Raw genomic sequence first — 23964 nt, 5'->3', positions numbered from 1 at the left:
ATCCCTCTTTACCCATCGTACCCATGTAACTATCAAAATGCTTTTTAAAAGATAAAATTGTACCCACCTCTATTACTACTTCTGGCAGCTTGTTCCAGACACTCACCACCCTCTATGTGAAAAAATTGACTCTCTGGACACTTTTGTATCTCTCCCCTCTCACCTTAAACCTACGCCCTCTAGTTTTAGACCCCCCGACTTTTGGGAAAAGATATTGACTATCTACCTTGTCTATGCCCCTCATTATTTTATAGATCTCTATAAGGTCACCCCTCAGCCTCCTACGCTCGAGAGAATAAAGCCCCAGTCTATTCAGCCTCTCCTTATAACTCAATCCATCAAGTCCCGATAGTATCCTAATAAATCTTTTCTGCACTCTTTCTAGTTTAATAATATCCTTTCTATAATAGGGTGACCAGAATTGCACACAGTATTCCAAGTGTGGTCTTATCTTATGATTAAGAATCTTAGCTATTTGATTTTCTTTCATCTCCAACTTGCCACTCTCATTCCTTCCATCTCTATTTGCCTATCCCTTTATAAAAGAATAACTATAACACCAATCAGTACCTCGATTGGACTCATACCCAAAATTATCTACTGTGACATTATATAACACCATTACAAAATGCAGCAGATATTACACCTTTAAGTTTCTATTTTCCTAAGCTGTATCTGTCCAGAAATGGTGTAACTTTGTTGGAAAGATATTCAAACTGAGATTCATAATGCAGTTCCAGAAGAGGTAACAATAGACACACATCTGACATGGTCCCATTCACTTTTTAATTTATTTTATGCAAAAAATTGCAACAGAATCCATGTTTATTGCAGATGTACTATGTTTTCCTGACACAAATGTTCTGGGAAGAGTTGGGGGAGATAGTAAAAATCTTGTTCAGAAAAATATTTTATAAAATAATTTGGAGATAATTTGGAGTCCAAAGATATGCAGGTTAGGTGGATTGGCTTTGATAAATTGCCCCTTAGTGTCTAGGGAGATTAACAGGGTAAATATGTGGGGTTGTGGGGATAGAGCAAGGGTGGGATTGTTGTTGATACAGGCTTGATGAGCCAAACAGCCTCCTTCTGCACTGTAGGTCTCTATGATTCTATGATTTTATTTCGTAAGAATTTATGTCATTTTTGCCTGGTCCCAATATTTGTACACAAGAGCTGTTGGTGTCCTGCCCCTTTGTCGATGATATTTGGTAGGTGCCTTTGCATTTAGGTAGGTCACATTTTCAACAAAGTATTAGAACAGGGATTGTTGAAAACGTTAAGATTCTCATTCCTCCTTTACACACTAACTCCCAGTGTAAATTTTAACTCAGCAACTTGCAACACATCTACAGAATGAACACTTTCAACTTGAAATGCTGAATAAGTGGGCTACGCCTAGATTCCTAAACACAGTTTAACTTCATTCTAGAATAAACTTAAATGTAAACCTATTTTTGTCAGAGTCTATCTGATATTTAGATCAAATCCATCACTGTCAAACACTGCAGCAAATCACACAATTTATATTTGGGTGACAAACAGAAATAGCGTTTAACTCAGCAACTTGCAACACATCTACAGAATGAACACTTTCAACTTGAAATGCTGAATAAGTGGGCTACGCCTAGATTCCTAAACACAGTTTAACTTCATTCTAGAATAAACTTAAATGTAAACCTATTTTTGTCAGAGTCTATCTGATATTTAGATCAAATCCATCACTGTCAAACACTGCAGCAAATCACACAATTTATATTTGGGTGACAAACAGAAATAGCGTTTAACATTTTTCAGAAAATTTACCATTTTTCTGATTCAATCAGCGACAATTTATAACACATTCTCTAGCAATGATGTCCAGAGCAGACACCAGCCCTGCAAATCGGTGGGAATAATTCCACACTGCGGGCAAGGGACAACTGCATGCGTGGCACTTGTGGCAGACTCGGCCCTTCTGGAATCGGTTTGCTCAGCCATCAGAGGAAGTCCAGCAGATGATCACCATATTCTGAGGCTGAATTCCCATCATTTCCCATCAGAAAGATGTCAACTATATCAGTGACCATCAATGACAAACTATTGGACTTGAACTTCCCTGTGAGAGCCCCTTTTAGAACTTTAGCCAAATACACACTTAGGTTCAGAAAAAATGACTCTCTGCTGCTTAGAATATGAGTAATTTGAAATGGTGACAGTAAAGGGTTAAAGGTCGATGCCAGCTGCTGATATTTGTGTGATTTTATTTTGCATTTATTTATCCCACAGACATTTTTACAGGTTTTTAAAGGTGTTCTTTTCAACAGCTGCTTTTATTTTGTTGTAAACACAAACCTCTTATGTCTAATCCCATGAGTCTCCCAATAGGAAACATTAAACATTCAGTGCAAATTACAAATACATTTGAAGATTTAATTAAACTGCATAGAAAACACGCATTATTTTTTTCACTATCGAAACCAGTAAGTTGTGTGCAAAGTATATATTTTCCAGAAGAGCTCAAATATCCAATAGCAGATACAATGTAATACTGATCAATATTGGTATTGCAACCATAGCTTAGTCAGGGGGAGAATATGTCTATGAAATTTGATTGAATTTTTTGAGGAGGTGACTAGGTGCGTAGTTGAGGGCAGTGCAGTTGATGAGGGCAGTGCGGTTGATGAGGACAGTGCAGTTGATGAGGACAGTGCGGTTGATGAGGACAGTGCAGTTGATGAGGACAGTGCAGTTGATGAGGGCAGTGCAGTTGATGAGGACAGTGCAGTTGATGAGGGCAGTGCGGTTGATGAGGGCAGTGCGGTTGATGAGGGCAGTGCGGTTGATGAGGGCAGTGCGGTTGATGAGGACAGTGCGGTTGATGAGGACAGTGCAGTTGATGAGGGCAGTGCAGTTGATGAGGGCAGTGCGGTTGATGAGGGCAGTGCAGTTGATGAGGGCAGTGCAGTTGATGAGGGCAGTGCAGTTGATGAGGACAGTGCAGTTGATGAGGGCAGTGCAGTTGATGAGGGCAGTGCAGTTGATGAGGACAGTGCAGTTGATCAGGGCAGTGCAGTTGATGAGGGCAGTGCAGTTGATGAGGGCAGTGCAGTTGATGAGGACAGTGCAGTTGATGAGGACAGTGCAGTTGATGAGGGCAGTGCAGTTGATCAGGGCAGTGCAGTTGATGAGGGCAGTGCAGTTGATCAGGGCAGTGCAGTTGATCAGGGCAGTGCAGTTGATGTGCTTTACAAGGTTTTTGACAAGGTTCTGTATGGGAAATTGATCAAGAAGGTCATGGGATCCAGGGCAATTTTCCAAATTGGATCCAAAATTGGTTTAGTGGCAGGAGGCAGAGGGTGATGATCAAAGGTTGTTTGTGTGACTGGAAGGCTGTGTCCAGTGGTGTTCCGCAGGGATTGGTGCTGAGTTACTTTTTGTTTGCAGTGTACATTAATGATCAGTAAGTTCTTAGATGTCACAGAAATTGGTGTGTGGTGAATAGCGAGGAGGAAAGCCTTAGATTACAGGAAGATATAGACGGACTGGTCCGACGTGAGGACAGCAGCAAATGGAATTTAACCCTGAAAAGTTTGAAGTGATGCATTTTGGGAGGACTAACAAGACAAGGAAAACACAATTAACGGTAGGACACTAGGAAGTACAGAGAACCAGACGGACATTGGGGTGTATGCCCAAATATCCCTGAAGGCAGCAGGACAGGTAGATAAGTTGGTTAAGAAGGCATCTGGAATACTTGCCTTTATTAGCCAAGGCACAGAGTATAAGAGCAGGGAGGTTATGATGGAGCTGTATAAAACGCTGGTTAGGCCACATCTAGAGTACTGTGTGCAGTTCTGGTTGCCACATTATAGGAAGGATGTGATTGGACTGGAGAGGGTGCAGAGGAGATCCCATGTATGGCACTGTGATAAATAACCAAAAATATCTAGCTTCTCCACATCCCCCGATGCCCCTAGCCACAATTCCATGGTGGTACCATTCACTGGAACATCTCAAATATCACCACCAATCAGTAAAATACCTAAATGAAGCAAGGTTATTCTTTTATTCTGTTAAATTTTCAAGCTATTCTACACATACAGCCTTCTCAAATATCATTTACGAGAGTGAATCAAGGTTACAAGGGGCTTGGGATTACGGAATCTCACCATGTTGACATGGTCCGTATTGGCGAGCTGGCTTCTGTCAATTCAGAGGGCCTGGTCAGCTGCTTTGCTGTGAGCTCTGAGTATGGTTGAGGATTGGGCAATGCAGGAAGGATATTCCTGCGAAATTTCAGGGGTCCCTTCCCAAAGTCAGGAAGAGGGGCCATGTGTCCTCATTTCAATCCAGATGCCAGCAATAACGAGGAGGGAGGGTGGGACAAGAATTTAACTCTCCCCAAATTGAGTCCAAATTAATCAGTTAATAAGCCCATATAAAGATTCGCGGATAGTGATGAATGGGTCAATCAGAAAGAAATTGGAAGATGCTGACTATATAAAAACAGATAATATGAGTTTCTGCAAGTGTCTTAAAAGGAAAACAGTAAGGAATGTGAGTGTTGGTCCTCTGGAATAAGGAATTAATAGTAGATAATAAAGAAATGGAAGATGAAATGAACAGATATTTTGCTTCTGCTTTCACTGTAGAGGATACAGAAACCATTCCAGGAATAGCTGTAAATCAGGAGCTGTAAGGGAGGGTGGACCTTGGTGAAATGACAATCACTAGGGAAGCTGTACTGAGCAAACTGATATAATTGTGGCCTGACAAGTCTCCGGGTCCAGATGGAATTCATCCTAGAGTCTTTAAAGAGGTTAATGACGTAGTAGATGTCTTGGTGCTAATTTTCCAAAATTTACTAGGTTCTGGAAAGGTTCTATCAGAAGGGAGGGAAGCAGGAAACAGGAAACCGTCGGCCAGTTAATTTGACATCTGTCATGGGGAGAGTGCTAGAACTGTTCATTAAGGATGTTATAGCTGGGCACTTAGAGGAACTCAAAGTACTCAGGAAGAGTCAGCATGGTTTTGTGAAAGGGAAATCATGTTTAACCAACTTTTGGAGTTCTTTGAAAAAGTAAGATGCATTGAGATTAAAGGAGAGCCTGTAGATGTGCTGTATTGGATTTCCTGAAGACATTTGATAAGATAGCATATTACCATGGATAGAAGATTGGCTAGCTGGCAGAAAACAGAGAGTATGTATAAATGGGTATTTTTATTGTTGACAGGATGTGGCGAATAGAGTCCCGCGGGGGTCTGTGCTGGGACCTCAACATTTTACAATTCAAACCAATGACTTCGATGAAAGGAGTGAAAGCATGGCTGCCAAATTTGCAAATGGCACAAAGCTAAATAGGCAAGTATCTTGTGAGGAGAATATAAGGAGGTTGCAGATGGATATAAATAGATTGAGTGAGTGGGCAAAAATTTGGCAAGTGGAGTATAATGTGTGAAAATGTGAAGTTCTACACTTTGACAGGAAGAATAAACAAACAGAGTATTGCTTAAATGGAGAATGGCTGCAGAATTCCAAGGTACAGAGGGCTCTAAATCTGGGGATGGTACAGTGGAACAGTGGATAGTACTGCTGCCTCACAACTCCAGGGTCCCAGGTTTGATTCCGGCCTTGGGTCACTGTCTGTGTGGAGACTGCACGTTCTCTCCGTGTCTGCGTGGATTTCCTCCGGGTGCTCTGGTTTCCTCCCACACTCCAAAGATGTGTAGGTTAGGTGGACTGGCCATGCTAAATTGCCCCTTAGTGTACCAAAAGGTGTAGGTTAGGGGGATTATGGGGTAAATACATGGGGTTATAGGGTCTGGGTAAGATGCTCTGTCGGAGACGCAGTGCAGAATCGATGGCCGAATAGCCTCTTTCTGTATTGTGGGGATTCTATGATAGATGGTCTTTCAGGATAGTCCCAGCAGCTCTGGTTAAGGATTCATGGCTATGGACTGCATCATCTGAACAGATAGCAGCGGAAGCATTAATGAAGTGGCAGTGGTGGGAGGATGCATGGTTTCATTCAGTGAGAGTACAGCAAGGTTTGTGTTCCACAGACATTGCCCCAGGAGTGAACCTTGGGAAAGTGTTGGGAGGACAGATTGCTGGATTGTTGTGACATTTTGCAAGCTCTTTAACACTGGTTAGCTGTGATGACAGCAGTCTGAGCTTCCATTGCAGCACTCAGACACTGATTGGCTCCTGCTGGCTTGCAATCAAAGCAGAGACATGGGTCATCAGATGCTGCAAAATGGGCAGCTCTGCATGTCTGTTCATGGGGTTGACCACAACGTGCATGCGAGGAAGGATGGCCTCCAGCTCTTTGACATTGACTGCAGACTTTCTGGCCATCAATGCCAATGCATCAAGTATTTAATTATTTATACTCATCAACCTTCTTTTACAGGACACCACAATGAAGCCTTATCTCAGTCCCTTGCAGCAGGATTTGTGTGAGACCTCATCCCCTGCTGAGCTGGTCCCTCCCTGACTGCAGAATACTCCTCACCACAGGCAAATCCCACCACTAAACTTTAAACAGTGCAGGCTAGCTTTAACACAGTCTCGCCTCTCACGGTACTGCACCATCGTGCGTGAGTGTTTCATGATCGCTGCGGCTGTTTGTAGGGTTATGAATATTGAGGCCACAATCTCGTTTTGAGTTTAAAATGTTTTAGTATTTTTTTACAAACACAGTCTGCAAAGTCTCAGAGGCTGCAGTACAGAGCACCGAACCACATCTCTGTCAGAAAGACTTTACTTGAACTTTCTTCTTTTTTCCCAATGAATTATTCAATGAATTAACCGATTGTGCCAAAAATATTTGGGAAAATTCTTACTTTACTTCTCAAGAGGAATGGGATTTTGGCAGTGTGTGCATCAGTTTATTCAGATTCGAATACAGCAAACAACAAATAAATATTTCAACATTTCAGTTCAATAGTGAGAGGCAGATTAAAGCACTGGAAACTTGCGAAAGGCTTAATGAAGGTCTGGTTTCAAATTGGGCAGGTTAGTAGTTGTTGGTGAGAATGTGGTTTAATAAATAACATGGTTTGTTTTTGGGGCCAAAATGAAACACCTTTAAAGGTGAATTGTTGAAGATAGTTGCTTGTATCAGGTTACTCGTTTCTCTCCTTTGAGCTGTTCATGTTTTTCACCTGTTTTTGTTTCATTGGCTCTGCTTTCCTGACCACCTGGTTTGCTATTTAGCCACACTGTCCTAGTGAGAAACACTTCACTCCATACTCACTGTCCTCTGATTGTATTACTGTACGTACCACCCCCCATCATAAGGATGGACAATAAACGCTGGCCTAGCCAGCAACACCGTCATCCCATAAATTAATAAAAAAGTACCATTCTCAATTAAGCAACATGAAATCTGACACGGGACAGTCAGAAATAGTAGGAGGTGACCATGCCTGTTATTACTCAAATTGTTTCCGCTGCACTCTTCACAGGCGCTTGTGGGATAATGTGACTGAGACTAGCATGGCACACATTTTGCCTCGCCGATGTGTACGCCCCACCAGAACAGACACCTTCAGATGAAATAAATAGATGGGACTGGCCAATGAAGACATGGCGAAGTACTTTTAAGGAGATGTCTCACAAGTGGAACTCCACCTGGGCTGAAACAGAAGAGGTTGGAGTCATAGAGGTCTACAGCAAAGAAAAGGCTCTTCGGCCCATCGCCTCTGCACTGGTCAAACACAACCACCTAACTATTCTAATCCCATTTTCCAGCGCTTGTCCCCGATGGGTTGGCAGTGGAGTCTTGATGCCCTTTGTCCCACACAAACTTGTCCCACAGGAACTAAGTCTCTTCTAAAAGGGTCAAGTTTTATGGGTTAAAATTGCTGTGTTGGTTACTGCAATTTAATTAAGAGCATTGATGAGAAAAATGAGAAATGACAAAGCATCATCCGCAATTTAAAATAAAACTTAATAACTTAATAAAAATATACTAATTTATCTGTAGTTTATGGCAGTATATTTGTGTCCTTGTCACATAGAGCACACAGCCCTTCCACTTTGCATAGTCTACCCTATTACATCAATATCGCAGATACCCCAAAGTCCTGATACACCCACATCTAAAAGCAAATGGAACTGACTATATTAAACACATGTAACAACATAATTTTAGTTTTAAAACACTTTTAAAGCAAAAGAAAATGAAAGATAATGATAAATGTTATTCCAGAAGATGAAGTAATTGTGTTTAAAGTGCATTTCATGAAGGAGTCATTTAATTTGATTGTATAATGTTGAAGATTTTATAATCTTTTCATATTTAAAATTTATTTCTGAATTTCATTTCGGCAATGAGTTTTACAGTGGTTGGAGAGTGACAGCGAGTTGTCACCTCTCAATGTTTAAATTCAGCTGAATGTGGTTTCAAAACATTGGTTGGTAAATTGCTTAACACACAAGGACGGTAAAGGACATCTGAACCTCCTTTCCAGGCAACTGCTGAGCACACAAGATAAATGCTTTCCCACAGATTAGAATCAGTGACATTCATTAGAGTAATTAACATTCATATTTCAGTGATATTCAGCAAATTAACATTAGTATTTCAGTGACATTCATTCCGCAAATGTAGCATTTCAGTGACACTGGGCAACATTAGTGTTCAAATGGCATATTGGGGTAATGCTGGCAATATAGTGACACTCATTAGAATAATATTAATATTACAATGACAGTTACTGGAACACTAGTTTTTTAGCAATATTTATTGAGCTAATGTTAATATTTCCGTCACGCTCATTGAGGTAACAATATTTTAATAACATCCATTTGGGTAACACTAGTATTTCAGTGAGATTAATTCAGTTAATGTTAGCACTTCATTGACATTCACTGAGCTCACAGTCATATCCCTGTAACATTCCTCGGGCTAATATTAGCATTTCTGCGATACTCATTATAGTACGGATAATGTCAGCTCTGAGACATTGAGATTACATTAGTATTTCAGTGAAATTTATATGGTTAATAATAGTATCCCAGTGTTACTTATTAGAATAGTATTTCATTGAAATCCATTGAGGTAATCTTTATAATTCTTGGTGAAATTCACTTAATTGTCACTGAAATACTGATATCATTTGCTTGGTTAGCATTATTATTTTCACCTCATTAGAGTAATGTTCCTATTTCAATGACAGGGGAGTGACACTCGCATTTCTGCAACTTTCAAGATAATGCGAGTAGTTCAGTGGATTTTTTTAACCAGGTTAATGCTGGGATTTCATTGACATTGATGGAGATGTACTTACCCCAGTGAACTTCATTCACCCGATGTGAGCATCTCTTGACGTTCACTGAGGCAACAGTATTATTTTGATTGTATGTAACTGGCTAATGTAAATATTTCAAAAATAACAACTGGCATCTACACAGTGTGCTAACTTAAAAAAAACAGTCCAAGCCATTTCAAGGTAGAACCATCGGAGGAAGCACAGAACGAAGGAAGGATTGATCAGGGCTACCGAGCAAAGCGCTGATTTAAAAGATGAACAGAATTTAGAGGAGAGATGTGGAGTGGTTTCGGGAGGGTGTTAGGAAGTGGGGGCAGGGGGAGGAGGGGGGCAAAGCAGCTGAAGATCTCCTTTCAGTGATGCGGGGGGGAATCAAGAATGGGAACACACAAAATGCGGGAGTCGCAGTGCCAAAGGGTGGGGGGTGGGATACTAAGCTCGAAGGGGTTGTGTGGAGATGGAGTCATTGGGTGGGGTTTTCTGGCTGCGCTCGCCCCAAAACCAAAAAATCCCGGACGAAGCCAACGGGCCTTTGCATGGTCTGCCTCCCACCAGCTACAACTCCCATGGCATGTCCACATTAAGCCATCCATAATGTGTTGACTGTAAAAAGTAAAATAAAGTTTATTTATTAGTATCACAAGCAGGTTTACATTAACACTGCAATGAAGTTACTGTGAAAATCCCCTAGTCGCCACAGAGAATTTAGCATGGCCAATGCATCTAACCAGCACGTCTTTTGGACTGTGGGAGGAAACCGGAGCACCCGGAGGAAACCCACGCAGACACTGGGAGAACGTGCAGACTCCGCACAGACAGTGACCCAAGCTGAGGATCGAACCCGGGTCCCTGGCGCCCTGAGGCAGCAGTGCTAATCACTGTGCTACCGTGCTACCGCATATAAAAATATGCTTCTATATAACAAAAGCCTCTTGAAGCCATGTTGGGCTCACTGCCCTGAATTATTTCACATCTTAACTCCTCACTACAATTCCCGTAATGAGCGGGACGGGAAAATTCCGGTCACAGAGCGATAGAGTGCAGAAAAGGCCCTTCAGTCCATCGAGTTCTCACCAACAATATCTTCCATTAAAGGCACGCTAATTCCATTTCTCTGCACTTGTCCCATATCCTCAAATGTTATCATATTTCAAGTGCTCATCCAAACTTTTCAAAGATTGTAAGGTTTCCAGCCTGGACGACCTTCCCAGGCAGTGCATTCCAGATTGCCACCACCCTCTGAGTGAAAAAATGTTGGGAAATGTTGATGTTTACTATGAGACCTGGGTCTCCTTGTGCATCTGTCACTGAAAGCAAACATGCAGGTGCAGCAAGCAGTGAGGAAGGCAATGGTATGTTGGCCTTCATTGCAAGAGGACTTGAGTACATGAACAAGGGTGCCTTACTGCAGCTGTACAGGGCCTTGGCGAGACCACACCTGGAGTATTGTGTGCAGTTCTGGTCTCCTTATCTAAGAAAGAATCTACTTGCCATAGAGGGAGTGCAACGAAGATTCACCAGACTTAACCATGGGATGGCAGAATTGTTGTATGAGGACAGATTAGGTCGACTGGGTCTGTATTCACTTAGTAGAATGAGAGGGGATCGAATTGAAACATATAAAATTCTAACAGGGCTGGACAGGGATGCAGGGATGTTGCTTTTTCTGGCTGGAGGATCTAGGACAAGGGGTCGTGATCTCAGGATATGGGGTCAACCATTTAGGACTGAGATGAGGAGAAACCTCTTCACTCAGAGGCTGGTGAACCAGTGGAATTCTGTACCACTGAAGGTTGTGGAAGCCAAATCACTGAATATATTTAAAAAGGAAATAGATTTCTTGATGCTTAAGGTGTCGAGGGTTATGGGGAGAGTTTAAAGTTTATTCATTCGTGTCACAAGTAGGCTTACATTAACACTGTAATTAAGTTATTGTGAAAATCCCCGAGTCGCCACACTCCGGCGCCTGTTCGGGTACATTGAGAGAGAATTTAGCATCAACTAAATGCACCTAACCAGCACATCTTTTGGACTGTGAGAGGAAACCGGAGCACCCGGAGGAAATCCACGCAGACACAGGGAGAACATACAGACATCGCACAGACAGTGACCCAAGCTGGGAATCAAACACAGGTCCCCGGCACTGTGAGGCAGCAGTGCTAACCACAGTGCCACCGTGCTGTGTCTATATGGGAGTAAGAAGTCTCACAACACCAGGTTAAAGTCCAACAGGTTTATTTGGTAGCAAATACCATAAGCTTTCGGAGCAATGCTCCTTCGTCAGATGGAGTGGTCTCTGAGAACAGAGACCACTCCATCTGACGAAGGAGCATTGCTCCGAAAGCTTATGGTATTTGCTACCAAATAAACCTGTTGGACTTTAACCTGGTGTTGTGAGACTTCTTACTGTGCTTACCCCAGTCCAACGCCGGCATCTCCACATCATGTCTATATGGGAGAGCAAGGGAGGGCTGAATGGCCTACTCCTGTTTCTCTTTTCTATATTTCTACCAAGGGAGGACATTGCAATTATTGTAACCATATGTCAAAGAAACATAGATGAATGTTTCATACCAGCAGGACTGAAATTGGAGAGAGGTAGGGAATATTGTGCAAGAGGAAATAGGCAGTTTTGGTGATTAGTAGGCAGTGAGTTTCACAGGACTGTTTGGGTCAAAGTCAGTAACGAGCCTGCTTCATTTAGGGAAAAAGGTTTGAGAGGGGGCGGATTCAGTATCACAAAAGAAAGGTTCACAGAAGGGTCTGAAAATGATAACACTTCTATCCCTGGTGTCAATCTAGAGAAAGGTGTGGCTCTTAAGTCATTTGTCATCAGACGCTCTGGCGGTATGAGGTGCCTTGGTGTGGAGATGCCGGCGTTGGACTGGGGTAAGCACATATCCACACAAGCATTGTTGCAAGACTTCTTAGTATGAGGTGCCACAGGTTTATTTGGTAGCACAAGTCACAAGCTTTCGGAGCGCTGCTCCTTTATCAGGTGAGTGGGAGTTGTGTTCACAAACAGGGCATATAAAGACACAAACTCAATTTACAAAATAATGGTTGGAATGTGAGTCTTTACAGGTAATCAAGTCTTAAAGGTACAGACAATGTGAGTGGAGAGAGGGTTAAGCACAGGTTAAAGATATGTGTATTGTCTCCAGCCAGGACAGTTAGTGAGATTTTGCAAGCCCAGGCAAGTCGTGGGGGTTACAGATAGTGTGACATGAACCCAAGATCCCAGTTGAGCCCGTCCTCATGTGTGGGGAACTTGGCTATCAGTTTCTGCTCAGCGATTCTGCGTTGTCGTGTGTTGTGAAGGCCGCCTTGGGGAACGTTTACCCGAAGATCAGAGGCTGAATGCCCTTGACTGCTGAAGTGTTCCCCAACAGGAAGAGAACACTCCTGTCTGGTGATTGTCGAGCGGTGTTCATTCATCCGTTGTCGTAGCGTCTGCATGGTTTCCCCAATGTACCATGCCTCGGGACATCCTTTCCTGCAGTGTATCAGGTAGACAATGTTGGCCGAGTTGCAAGAGTAGGTACCGTGTACCTGGTGGATGGTGTTCTCACATGAGATGATGTCATCCGTGTCGATGATCCGGCATGTCTTGCAGAGGTTGCTGTGGCAGGGTTGTGTGGTGTCGTGGTCACTGTTCTCCTGAAGGCTGGTACATACATGGTACATACTCTTGCAACTCGGCCAACGTTGTCTACCTGATACGCTGCAGGAAAGGATGCCCCGAGGCATGGTACATTGGGGAGACTATGCAGAATCATAGAATCATAGAAACCCTACAGTACAGAAAGAGGCCATTCGGCCCATCGAATCTGCACCGACCACAATCCCACCCAGACCCTACTCCCATATCCCTACATATTTTACCCACTAATCCCTCTAACCTACGCATCCCAGGACACTAAGGGGCAATTTTAACATGGCCAATCAACCTAACCCGCACATCTTTCGTTGCAGATTCTACGACAACGGATGAATGAACACCGCTCGACAATCACCAGACAGGAGTGTTCTCTTCCTGTTGGGGAACACTTCAGCAGTCACGGGCATTCGGCCTCTGATCTTCGGGTAAGCGTTCTCCAAGGCGGCCTTCACGACACACAACGCAGAACTGCTGAGCAGAAACTGATAGCCAAGTTCCGCACGCATGAGGACGGCGTCAACTGGGATCTTGGGTTCATGTCACACTATCTGTAATCCCCACGACTTGCCTGGGCTTGCAAAATCTCACTAACTGTCCTGGCTGGAGACAATACACATCTCTTTAACCTGTGCTTAACCCTCTCTCCACTCACATTGTCTGTACCTTTAAGACTTGATTACCTGTAAAGACTCACATTCCAACCATTATTTTGTAAATTGAGTTTGTGTGTTTATATGCCCTGTTTATGAACAGAATTCCCACTCACCTGATGAAGGAGCAGTGCTCTGAAAGCTTGTGGCTTGTGCTACCAAATAAACCTGTTGGACTTTAACCTGGTGTTGTGAGACTTCTTACTGTGCTTACCCCAGTCCAACGCCGGCATCTCCACAATATGAGGTGGCCATTGGGGTGAGGGGTGAAAGACATGTAGAGCTTAGGTCAATGAAACAGATGTGGAAGATTAAATGGCATTAATTTAACTAACATCAGCTGATTGATACCATTCAACTAAAACGGTTTCACTGATATACATCAAGGTAATGTTATGAAAATGGCGGGGGGTGGGGGATGTGATTACCTCAGTTGCCGAGCATATGGTTCAGAATAACACCAAGAATGCTAACCTCTGGCTGATGTAAATTTGGGGGCTGTGTCCTCACCCTGAGGGTTGAAGGGAATGTGGCAAATCACCACCGGCTAAACTGCCGAGAAAATAGCTCAGGATGAAACATCAACAGACAACAAGGCACAGACCTGCCTTCAGGCAGAGTATGTGTGAATGAACGATACGGTGGTGACATTCATTGAGTTAAAACTAGTATTTTGGTGATTTGCTTTGGTGAAATGTTAATATTGCAGTGACATCCATTGACTTAATGTTCCTATTTTGATTTTACTCATTTCTGTTGATTGAAGGAAGCTTACAGAGTTTTTATGCATTCCTGTCTCGGATGTGAAGCCTTTCACTTTATCTGCCAGGACAGATGGAAACTTTAAACAAAAAATGCAAATGTGCCTCGTGTTAATCAAAGATGCAAACAGTTCAAGAGTTTCTTTTCTTTCCTGTGATAACTGATAAAAATAAGTGGCTAAGGAGGTAACAGGGCAATGGTTTTCTTTGAGTTAATAACAGAAGCTGCCCACAGACACACAATGAGGATTGAGGAAAGTGAGCCACACACAAACTGGCACAGAAATTCAGCTGGAAGAACGCAGGAGAGATTCTGAAAGTGAGAATTAAATCATGGGCTGTCTGTAACACAGTGGTTAGCACTGCTGCCTCACAGCGACAAGGACCCGCGTTCAATTCCCAGCTTGGCTCACTGTCTGTGCGGAGTCTGCATGTTCTCCCCATGTCTGCATGGGTTTCCTCCGGGTGCTCCGGTTTCTTCCCACAGTCCAAAAGACTTGCTGGTTAGGGTGCATTGGGCCGTGCTAAATTCTCCCTCAGTGTACCCGAACAGGCGCCAGAGCAAAATGTTATCGTAAATATATCCCCCAGTGATGACTAGGGGATTTTCACAGTAACTTCATCGCAGTGTTAATGTAAGCCTACTTGTGGCAATGATAAATAATAATATTCTCATGTAACAAATTCAGGGAATATTTAAATCATAAACAATATCTGATTTAATTGTAAGCACCTGAAATTCAGTTGTTCAGTTGGGATACGTTTGGTGCTCCAGTGTTGTTTTTCCCTCTTTGCACCAGTCTTTTTATTTAATAAGTTGGGAAGGATACACATGCACAAACATATCTACCATATAAACAGCCCCCAGATGTTACAGGATACATCTGCCTATCTTGGGACATCAATGGATTATTACATATTTAAATGTCAGCATTTGTCCATCACTGAATCACTAGTTTATCTGACACTAGATAGTTCAAAGTAGATTATATTCCTTACAGTGGAACAAGCTGCTACAAGAAAGTTGAAAATATTTTGAGCGCTTTACTCTGTAATGAAGGAAAACTGCACAAAGCATTTGCAACTGTGTTGCATTTAGTAAGTGGCCCTGCTAAATTATCAGCATTGAACCAATCCCATGTCACAAGTCACAAGTAGTATTTAACAATCTCAAATATTTTCACATTACAAGGGAGCAGAAAATTCCAGATTCCCAACCATTTCTTGTAGCAACACTTTGCAATGTAAAGTGTCTGACCTTTCATGGAATCTGTTCCTGTTCCTGATGATACCTGTTCATGAGAAGTACCTTTTCAATCATTTATAGGCATTCTTAGAATCATTGAAGCCCTACAGTGCAGAAGGAGGCCATTCAGCCCATCAACAGAGAATCCTACCCAGGCCCACCTCCCGTCCTATCCCTGTAACCCCACATATTTACCCTGCTAATTCCCCCTAACCTACACATCTTGGGACGCTAAGGCGCAATTTAGTGTGGCCAATGTACCTAATCTGCACATTTTTGGACTGTGGAAACCCACGCCGACACGGGGATGAGGGAATGTATTTCTATCAAGTATCAAACTGTTGTAACCTGTAGTGGATTCAGTGTGCTGAGTAAGACAAAAGGTTGTTTGCGAACAGGCTTGTAGTTGTGGAATTGGTGAGAGCTGGTTCAAGCTGCAGCCTGGAGAACAATGGAAAAGTACTTATTGAGAGGCTGCTTAAGTTGCAAAACCTGCCCCGCAACAGAAAGACGATAAAAAGGACACGAGGAAACCATTTTTGTTACAACACTGCACTGCTGGACTGAACACCACGTGCCTTCGAGATAAAAGTTTGCAACCAAAGCCTTTGTACCTCATCACTGACTCTCCAAAGGATCTCCAAAGAACAATGATTTGAAGCTAAATTCTAACAGTTTGAAACTAGAATCCAACAGGGAGAATGTGCGAACTCCACACAGGCAGTCACCTAAGGCTGGAATCAAACCTGGGTGCCTGACGCTGTGAGGCAGCAGTGCGAACCACTCTCTCTCAATTCATCCACCCCAATACATCTCCAGACACAGAACCCAGGAAATTATAGGCCGGTGAGCTTGACGTCCGTGGTAGGGAAGTTGTTGGAGAGGATTCTTAGAGACAGGATGTATGTGCATTTAGAACGAAACAATCTCATTAGTGACAGACAGCATGGTTTTGTAAGAGGGAGGTCGTGCCTTACAAATTTGGTGGAGTTTTTTGAGGAAGTGACAAAAACGGTTGATGAAGGAAGGGCCGTGGATGTCGTCTATATGGATTTCAGTAAGGCATTTGACAAAGTCCCACATGGCAGGTTGGTTAAGAAGGTTAAGGCTCATGGGATACAAGGAGAAGTGGCTAGATGGGTGGAGAACTGGCTTGGCCATAGGAGACAGAGGGTAGTGGTCGAAGGGTCTTTTTCCGGCTGGAGGTCTGTGACCAGTGGTGTTCCGCAGGGCTCTGTACTGGGACCTCTGCTATTTGTGATATATATAAATGATTTGGAAGAAGGTGTAACTGGTGTAATCAGCAAGTTTGCGGATGACACGAAGATGGCTGGAATTGCGGATAGCGAAGAGCATTGTCGGGCAATACAGCAGGATATAGATAGGCTGGAAAATTGGGCGGAGAGGTGGCAGATGGAGTTTAATCCGGATAAATGCGAAGTGATGCATTTTGGAAGAAATAATGTAGGGAGGAGTTATACAATAAATGGCAGAGTCATCAGGAGTATAGAAACACAGAGGGACCTAGGTGTGCAAGTCCACAAATCCTTGAAGGTGGCAACACAGGTGGAGAAGGTGGTGAAGAAGGCATATGGTATGCTTGCCTTTATAGGACGGGGTATAGAGTATAAAAGCTGGAGTCTGATGATGCAGCTGTATAGAACGCTGGTTAGGCCACATTTGGAGTACTGCGTCCAGTTCTGGTCGCCGCACTACCAGAAGGACGTGGAGGCGTTGGAGAGAGTGCAGAGAAGGTTTACCAGGTTGTTGCCTGGTATGGAGGGTCTTAGCTATGAGGAGAGATTGGGTAGACTGGGGTTGTTCTCCTTGGAAAGACGGAGAATGAGGGGAGATCTAATAGAGGTGTACAAGATTATGAAGGGGATAGATAGGGTGAACAGTGGGAAGCTTTTTCCCAGGTCGGAGGTGACGATCACGAGGGGTCACGGGCTCAAGCTGAGAGGGGCGAAGTATAACTCAGACATCAGAGGGACGTTTTTTACACAAAGGGTGGTAGGGGCCTGGAATGTGCTGCCAAGTAGGGTGGTGGAGCCAGGCACGCTGACATCGTTTAAGACTTACCTGGATAGTCACATGAGCAGCCTGGGAATGGAGGGATACAAACGATTGGTTTAGTTGGACCAAGGAGCGGCACAGGCTTGGAGGGCCGAAGGGCCTGTTTCCTGTGCTGTACTGTTCTTTGTTCTTAGCTCATCCCAACCCCGTCCCCTCCCCCTTTTGCCCCACCACATAGTTTCCTGAAATGGTGTTTCCTCAGAGGATCTTTTCAAATTATGATATTATCAAACACAGTCAGAAATAATCTGATTTTCTGGTGTTTCATTGCCAGTTTTAGAGTGTTGGAGAAATCCTCAGCGAGTCCTGCACTGTTCTGTTCCTTTGAGTGCATTTTCATGGCATAAGTATAAGTCACATTAAAAATTGAAAAGCTTTCCTGATTACAGGTTCTTAAACATGCTGTGCCTAATGTGCATGAGTGATGGTTGAATGGGTTGAAGCTTTAATTTTCAGACTTGAAGGAGGAATATATAGTAGCATTGCTTTTCACATCCAGCTTGCTTATTCCGATTTTCACATTTGGGTGGGTTCTCATGGGACTGTTGGCGTTGCCGTTGGGTGAATGGCACATTTTGGCTCAAATTACCAGGTTATCCCAACACAGGAAATGCAAAGCCAGGGAGTTAAAACCAATTTTGATTTAAAAGCATGTTATAGAGAACAGCCTCGCACTCCCATACAGAGCAACACCAGACTAAACTGGGAAAAAAGGTGTCAGTGGCACACGGAGGTTACTGTTCCTGAAGCAAAAGTATCTTTTCATTCTTTGAATGTCCAAGAATGTGCAGGTTAGGTGGGTTGGCCATGCTAAATTGCTCCTTAGTGTCCGAAGATGTGCAGCTTAGTTGGATTGACCATGGCAAATGTGTGGGGTTACTGGGATAAGGCAGGGCAAAGGGCCTGGGTAAGGTACTCTGTAAGAGAGTTGGTTTAGACCAGTGGATCGAATGGCCTCTTCTGCACTGTAGGGATTCTATGATTTTTGATTCTCTGATTCATTCCCAATTCTTTGAATTATTGATGAAGCAGCTAAAACAGAATATTTTCACAATATTTATAATTGTGAAATCTATTTAAATGAAAAAGTTAAAGCAATAGAGACTAATTATTCACAAGCCAGTAAGCAATTCACTTCCACAATTTTGAACTGTGTAAGTTACTTTAGTCAGTTTCTTTACCTTGCCTTACTAAAATATTCAAATCACAGCTTTTGCAGGAAAGCTGTTTTTCTCCTGGGAATGGGGAAGGTCACTGGAAGTCCTCCGGTGTAATCGTTATTCTACAGTGATCAGCTGCTGTGAATAATACCTGAAGAAATTGTTATGAACCATTGACTGTTAGATGTCATTATGTATCATCGTGTGGAATTGAATAAACGCTGCAAATTATACTGCAGCGTAAATCAACAGATGTTGATTATTCTCTAGCAGAATTCCCATTAAAAACTGGGTTGCAGCCTCATAAAAACCTCACTGCACACTGTACAAGTGCGCCCACATCACTGCACACTGTACAAGTGCACCCACATCACTGTACACTGTACAAGTGCGCCCACATCACTGCACACTGTACAAGTGCACCCACATCACTGTACACTGTACAAGTGCACCCACATCACTGTACACTGTACAAGTGCACCCACATCACTGCACACTGTACAAGTGCACCCACATGTATTTTCATTGGTACTGTGTTTAACATCTCATTCTAATCATGTGTGGATTTCTAAAAGACTACCTACCAGCAACATCTCCTCTGGAGCACTGGGTGAGAGATCATTGGAGGCGGACCGTGCAGTACTCAAACCCGTCAGTGAGACATTGGAAAGGCGTCTCTTCCGCACACCACTGCAGTTGTTAGGGATTTTGAACGCACATCTCTTGTGGTAGTTGAGGCCACATCCTGCAAATATTTAAATAAAAAGATGCATTCTGTAAGAAAATACAAACAGACTCATTATTGAGGAAATTTTAAAAATCTGTGCTTCTTCCCTTCCTATGGGAAATTGATTAGCAGCAGTAGAAATTCCTGATGATAAACTCTTCATTCGTGTCACGTACAGAAGGACTGACATCCTTGTTGGTCATGGCATCATCCCTGATTTAGCAAGATGTGGATTTTGCTCCAAGTTCAGAAATATGAGCACAAAATCTGGGTTCGCACTCCAGTACAATACGGAGAGAGTGCTGCATTGTCACAGGTGCCACCTTTAAACCAAGGCCTAGTCTGCTCTCTGAGGAGAATGTCAGATATCCCATCACATTAACTCAAAGAAAAGCAGGGAGTTTACTCTGGAACCTTAGGAAATATTCATTCCTCAACCAACATCATAGAATCATAGAATCCCTACAGTACAGAGTGAGGCGATTCGGCGCTTCGAGTCTGCACCGACCACCATCCCACCCAGGCCCTATTCCCATCGCTAAAACAGATTATTATCAGTCATTAAGATAAAGGCAAAATGTTGCGGATGCTGGAATCTGAAACAAAAACAAAAAATGCTGGAAAATCTCAGCAGGCCTGACAGTGTTTGTGGAGAGAGAATAGAGCCAACATTCCGAGTCTCCCTATTCGCTCTCCACAGATGCTGTCAGACCTGCTGAGATTTTCCAGCATTTTCTATTTTTGTTATCTGGTCATTACCTCATTTCTGTTTGTGGGATCTTGCTATGTATTCAAGAGGCGGCTGGATATAGCACTTGGGGCGAATGGGATCAAAGGCTATGGGGAGAAAGCAGCATTCGGCTATTGAGTTGGATGATCATCCATGATCGTGATGAATGGCGGAGCAGGCTCGAAGGGCCAAATGGCCTCCTCCTGCTCCTATCTTCTATTTCTCAATATTTCTATGTGTACAATTTGGTTGCCATGTTTCCTACATTAAAACAATGATTTCACTTCAGAAACACTTCATTGGCTGTAGAGAACTTTGGCATGGCTGAAGGTCAAGGAAAGTGCTGGATAAATTCAAGTCTTTCTTTAAGAATGGAACCCTGATGGAAGTTACATATTAATTCCGTTAAGAGGTCACATCAAGGCTCAACAATAAAAAGCACGGTACTGATGGTTTGTATTGATTGGAAAACTTGATGCTGAAATGTGTATCTTTGCAATTTGCAAGTAATCATTTTCCATTTAGTTAGGCATCTGAAAATCAACTTTAAGTAATTATATTAAGAGAGCATAAGAATTAAAATACCTTTGCTCAACGCTGACATCAACTGGAATCACAGAGTCATAAAGACATGGAAAAAGACCCTTCGGCCCAACTCCTCCATGCTGGCCAGGTTTCCTAAATTGAACAAGTCCCATTTGACTGCATTTGGCCCATATCTCTCTAAACCTTTCCCACCCATGTACCTGTCCAAATGTCTTCTAAATGTTGTAATTGTACCCGCCTCTACCACCTCCTCTGACAGCTCATTCCACACACGCACCACCCTCTGTGTGAAATGTTGCCCCTCAGGTCCCTTTTAAACCTTTCCCCTCTCACCTTAAAACTATGCCCTCTAGTTTAGGACTCTCCCTACCCTGGTGAAATGACCTTGGCTATTCACCTTATCTATGCCCCTCATCATTTTATAAACCTCTGTAAGATCACCCTTCGTCCCCCTACCCTCCAGGAAAAAAGTCCCAGCCTATCCAGCCTCTCCTTATAATTCAAACCTTCCAGTCCTGGTAACATCCTCGTAAATTTTTTTTACACCTTTCCAGTTTAATAGCATCCTTCCTATAGCAGGGCGACGAGAACTGTACGCTGTACTCCAAATGTGGCCTTACCACTGTCTTGTACAGTTGTAACATAACATCCCAACTCCTGTACTTAATGCTCTGACCGATGAAGGCAAGTGTGCCAAATGCCTTCTTCACCACCCTGTCTACCTGTGACCCCACTTTCAAGGAACTATGTACCTGCACTCCTCGGTCTCTCTCTGTTCGACAACACTTCCCAGGGCCCTACCATTAACTGTGTAAGTCCTGCTCTGGTTTATCTTACCAAATTGCAACACCTCGCATTTATCTGAATTAAACTGCAATTACTCGAACCACTGGCCCAGTTGATCAAGATTCCATTGTAGTCTTAGATAACCTTCTTCACTGTCCACTACACCTCCAATTTTGGTGTCATCCGCAAACTTACTAACCATGCCTCTTATATTCTCATCCAAATTATTTATATTAATGACAAATAACAATGGACCCAGCACTGATCCCTGAGGCACACTGCCGGTCACAGGCCTCTAATTTGACAAACAACCCTCCACCATCACCCTCTGTTTCCGACCAGCAATCCAATTTTGTATCCAATTGGCTCATTCTCCCTGGATCCCGTGTGATCTAACCTTACTGACCAGTCTACCACGTGGTGCCTTGTCAAAGGCCTCGCTGAAGTCCATGTAGAAAACCACACTGCCCTCATCTATTTTCTTGGTCACTCCTTTAAAAAACTCTATCAAATTGGTAAGACCCAATTTCCTATGCACAAAGCCGTGCTAACTGTCCCTAATCAGTCTTTGCCTCTCGAAATGCATGTCGACTCTGTCTCTCAGAATCCCCTCCAACAACTTACTCACCACTGAGGTTAGGCTCGCTGGCCTGTAGTTCCCTGGCTTTTCCCTGCCACCTTTCTTCAATAACGGCAGGGTCAATTGCCTCCTGATTATTAAAGACAAATAAAATATTCATAACAAAGATTGTTTAATGATCATAGCAGCTGAAGGAATTCAAATTTAATTAATAAATCTGAATAAAAAGTTAATCTCATTCATAATGTTAACACAGCGAGTGGTTGGGGTCTGGAATGCGCTGCCTGGAAGTGTTGTGGAGGCAGGTTCAATCGAGGCATCCAAGAGGGCATTAGATGATTATTTGAATAGAAACAATGTGCAGAGGTACGGGGGAAATGCAAGGGAATGGCACTAATGCTCGTTGGAGAGTTGGGGCACACACGATGGGCCCAATGGTTTCATAGAGTCAGTAAGAGTTTTAACAACACCAGGTTAAAGGCCAACAGGTTTATTTGGTAGCAAATACCATAAGCTTTCGGAGCACTGCTCCTTCGTCAGATGGAGTGGAAATGTGCTCTCAAACAGTGCACAGAGACACAAAATCAAAGAACAAAGAACAAAGAACAAAGAACAATACAGCACAGGAACAGGCCCTTCGGCCCTCCAAGCCCGCGCCGCTCCCCGGTCCAGGATTGAATCCTGAATCCAGGATCCCCACCCAATTTTCCAGCCTATCTACATACCAATATCCTATCCACCGAGCTGTCCCTCACAGCTACGATGCTTTGTTCATTACAACCTATTAACTTACCCCCACCCCCCCATTCCAGACCATGTGATCTCCAGGGAGAGGCGAAAACCCAGAGTGAAAAACCCCAGGGCCAATATGGGGAAAAAAAAATCTGGGAAATTCCTCTCCGACCCCCTGAGGCGATCGAAACGAGTCCAGGAGATCACAATGGCCCCGATCGGAAAATGCTTCCCAACCCTAGTCATTTCCACTTCCACGAACACCATATGAATCCCCTGCCCCCGAGACAGGTTCCCAACTATCCGCAGTCTCACTCTGTACTGGCACCAGCAAGATGATCGTAGAATGAAGCCTTGAAACGAGAAACCAGGAACAATTAGCCCGCGCCGCTCCCTGGTCCAAACTAGATCACTCTTTTGTATCCCTCCATTCCCACTCCGTTCATATAGCTGTCTAGATAAGTCTTAAACGTTCCCAGTGTGTCCGCCTCCACCACCTTGCCCGGCAACACATTCCAGGCCCCCACGACCCTCTGTGTGAAATATGTCCTTCTGATATCTGTGTTAAACCTCCCCCCCTTCACCTTGAACCTATGACCCCTCGTGAACGTCACTACCGACCCGGGGAAAAGCTTCCCACCGTTCACCCTATCTATGCCTTTCATAATTTTATACACCTCTATTAAGTCTCCCCTCATCCTCCGTCTTTCCAAGGAGAACAACCCCAGTTTCCCCAATCTCTCCTCATAACCAAGCCCCTCCATACCAGGCAACATCCTGGTAAACCTCCTCTGTACTCTCTCCAAAGCCTCCACGTCCTTCTGGTAGTGTGGCGACCAGAACTGGACGCAGTATTCCAAATGCGGCCGAACCAACGTTCTATACATCTGCAACATCAGACCCCAACTTTTATACTCTATGCCCCGTCCTATAAAGGCAAGCATGCCATATGCCTTCTTCACCACCTTCTCCACCTGTGACGTCACCTTCAAAGATCTGTGGACTTGCACACCCAGGTCCCTCTGCGTCTCTACACCCTTTATGGTTC

The 23964-nt window shown here is 43.5% G+C and overlaps 1 protein-coding gene across 1 annotated transcript in view; it reads right to left on the bottom strand.

The window, feature by feature from the left end:
- Positions 1-23964, bottom strand: part of prkd1 (protein kinase D1) — a 343163-nt gene that overhangs the window by 81782 nt on the left and 237417 nt on the right. The window contains exon 4 of the mRNA XM_078233155.1: positions 19400-19560. Coding sequence (XP_078089281.1) covers positions 19400-19560 — 161 coding nt within the window. The remainder of the gene's footprint in view (positions 1-19399; positions 19561-23964) is intronic.

This window comes from Mustelus asterias, chromosome 18 (genome assembly GCF_964213995.1).
Source record: "Mustelus asterias chromosome 18, sMusAst1.hap1.1, whole genome shotgun sequence".
NCBI classification, from domain to species: domain Eukaryota; kingdom Metazoa; phylum Chordata; class Chondrichthyes; order Carcharhiniformes; family Triakidae; genus Mustelus; species Mustelus asterias.
The sequence above is the reverse complement of the archived record's forward strand: the minus strand, read 5'-3'. Positions and strand labels throughout refer to the sequence as shown.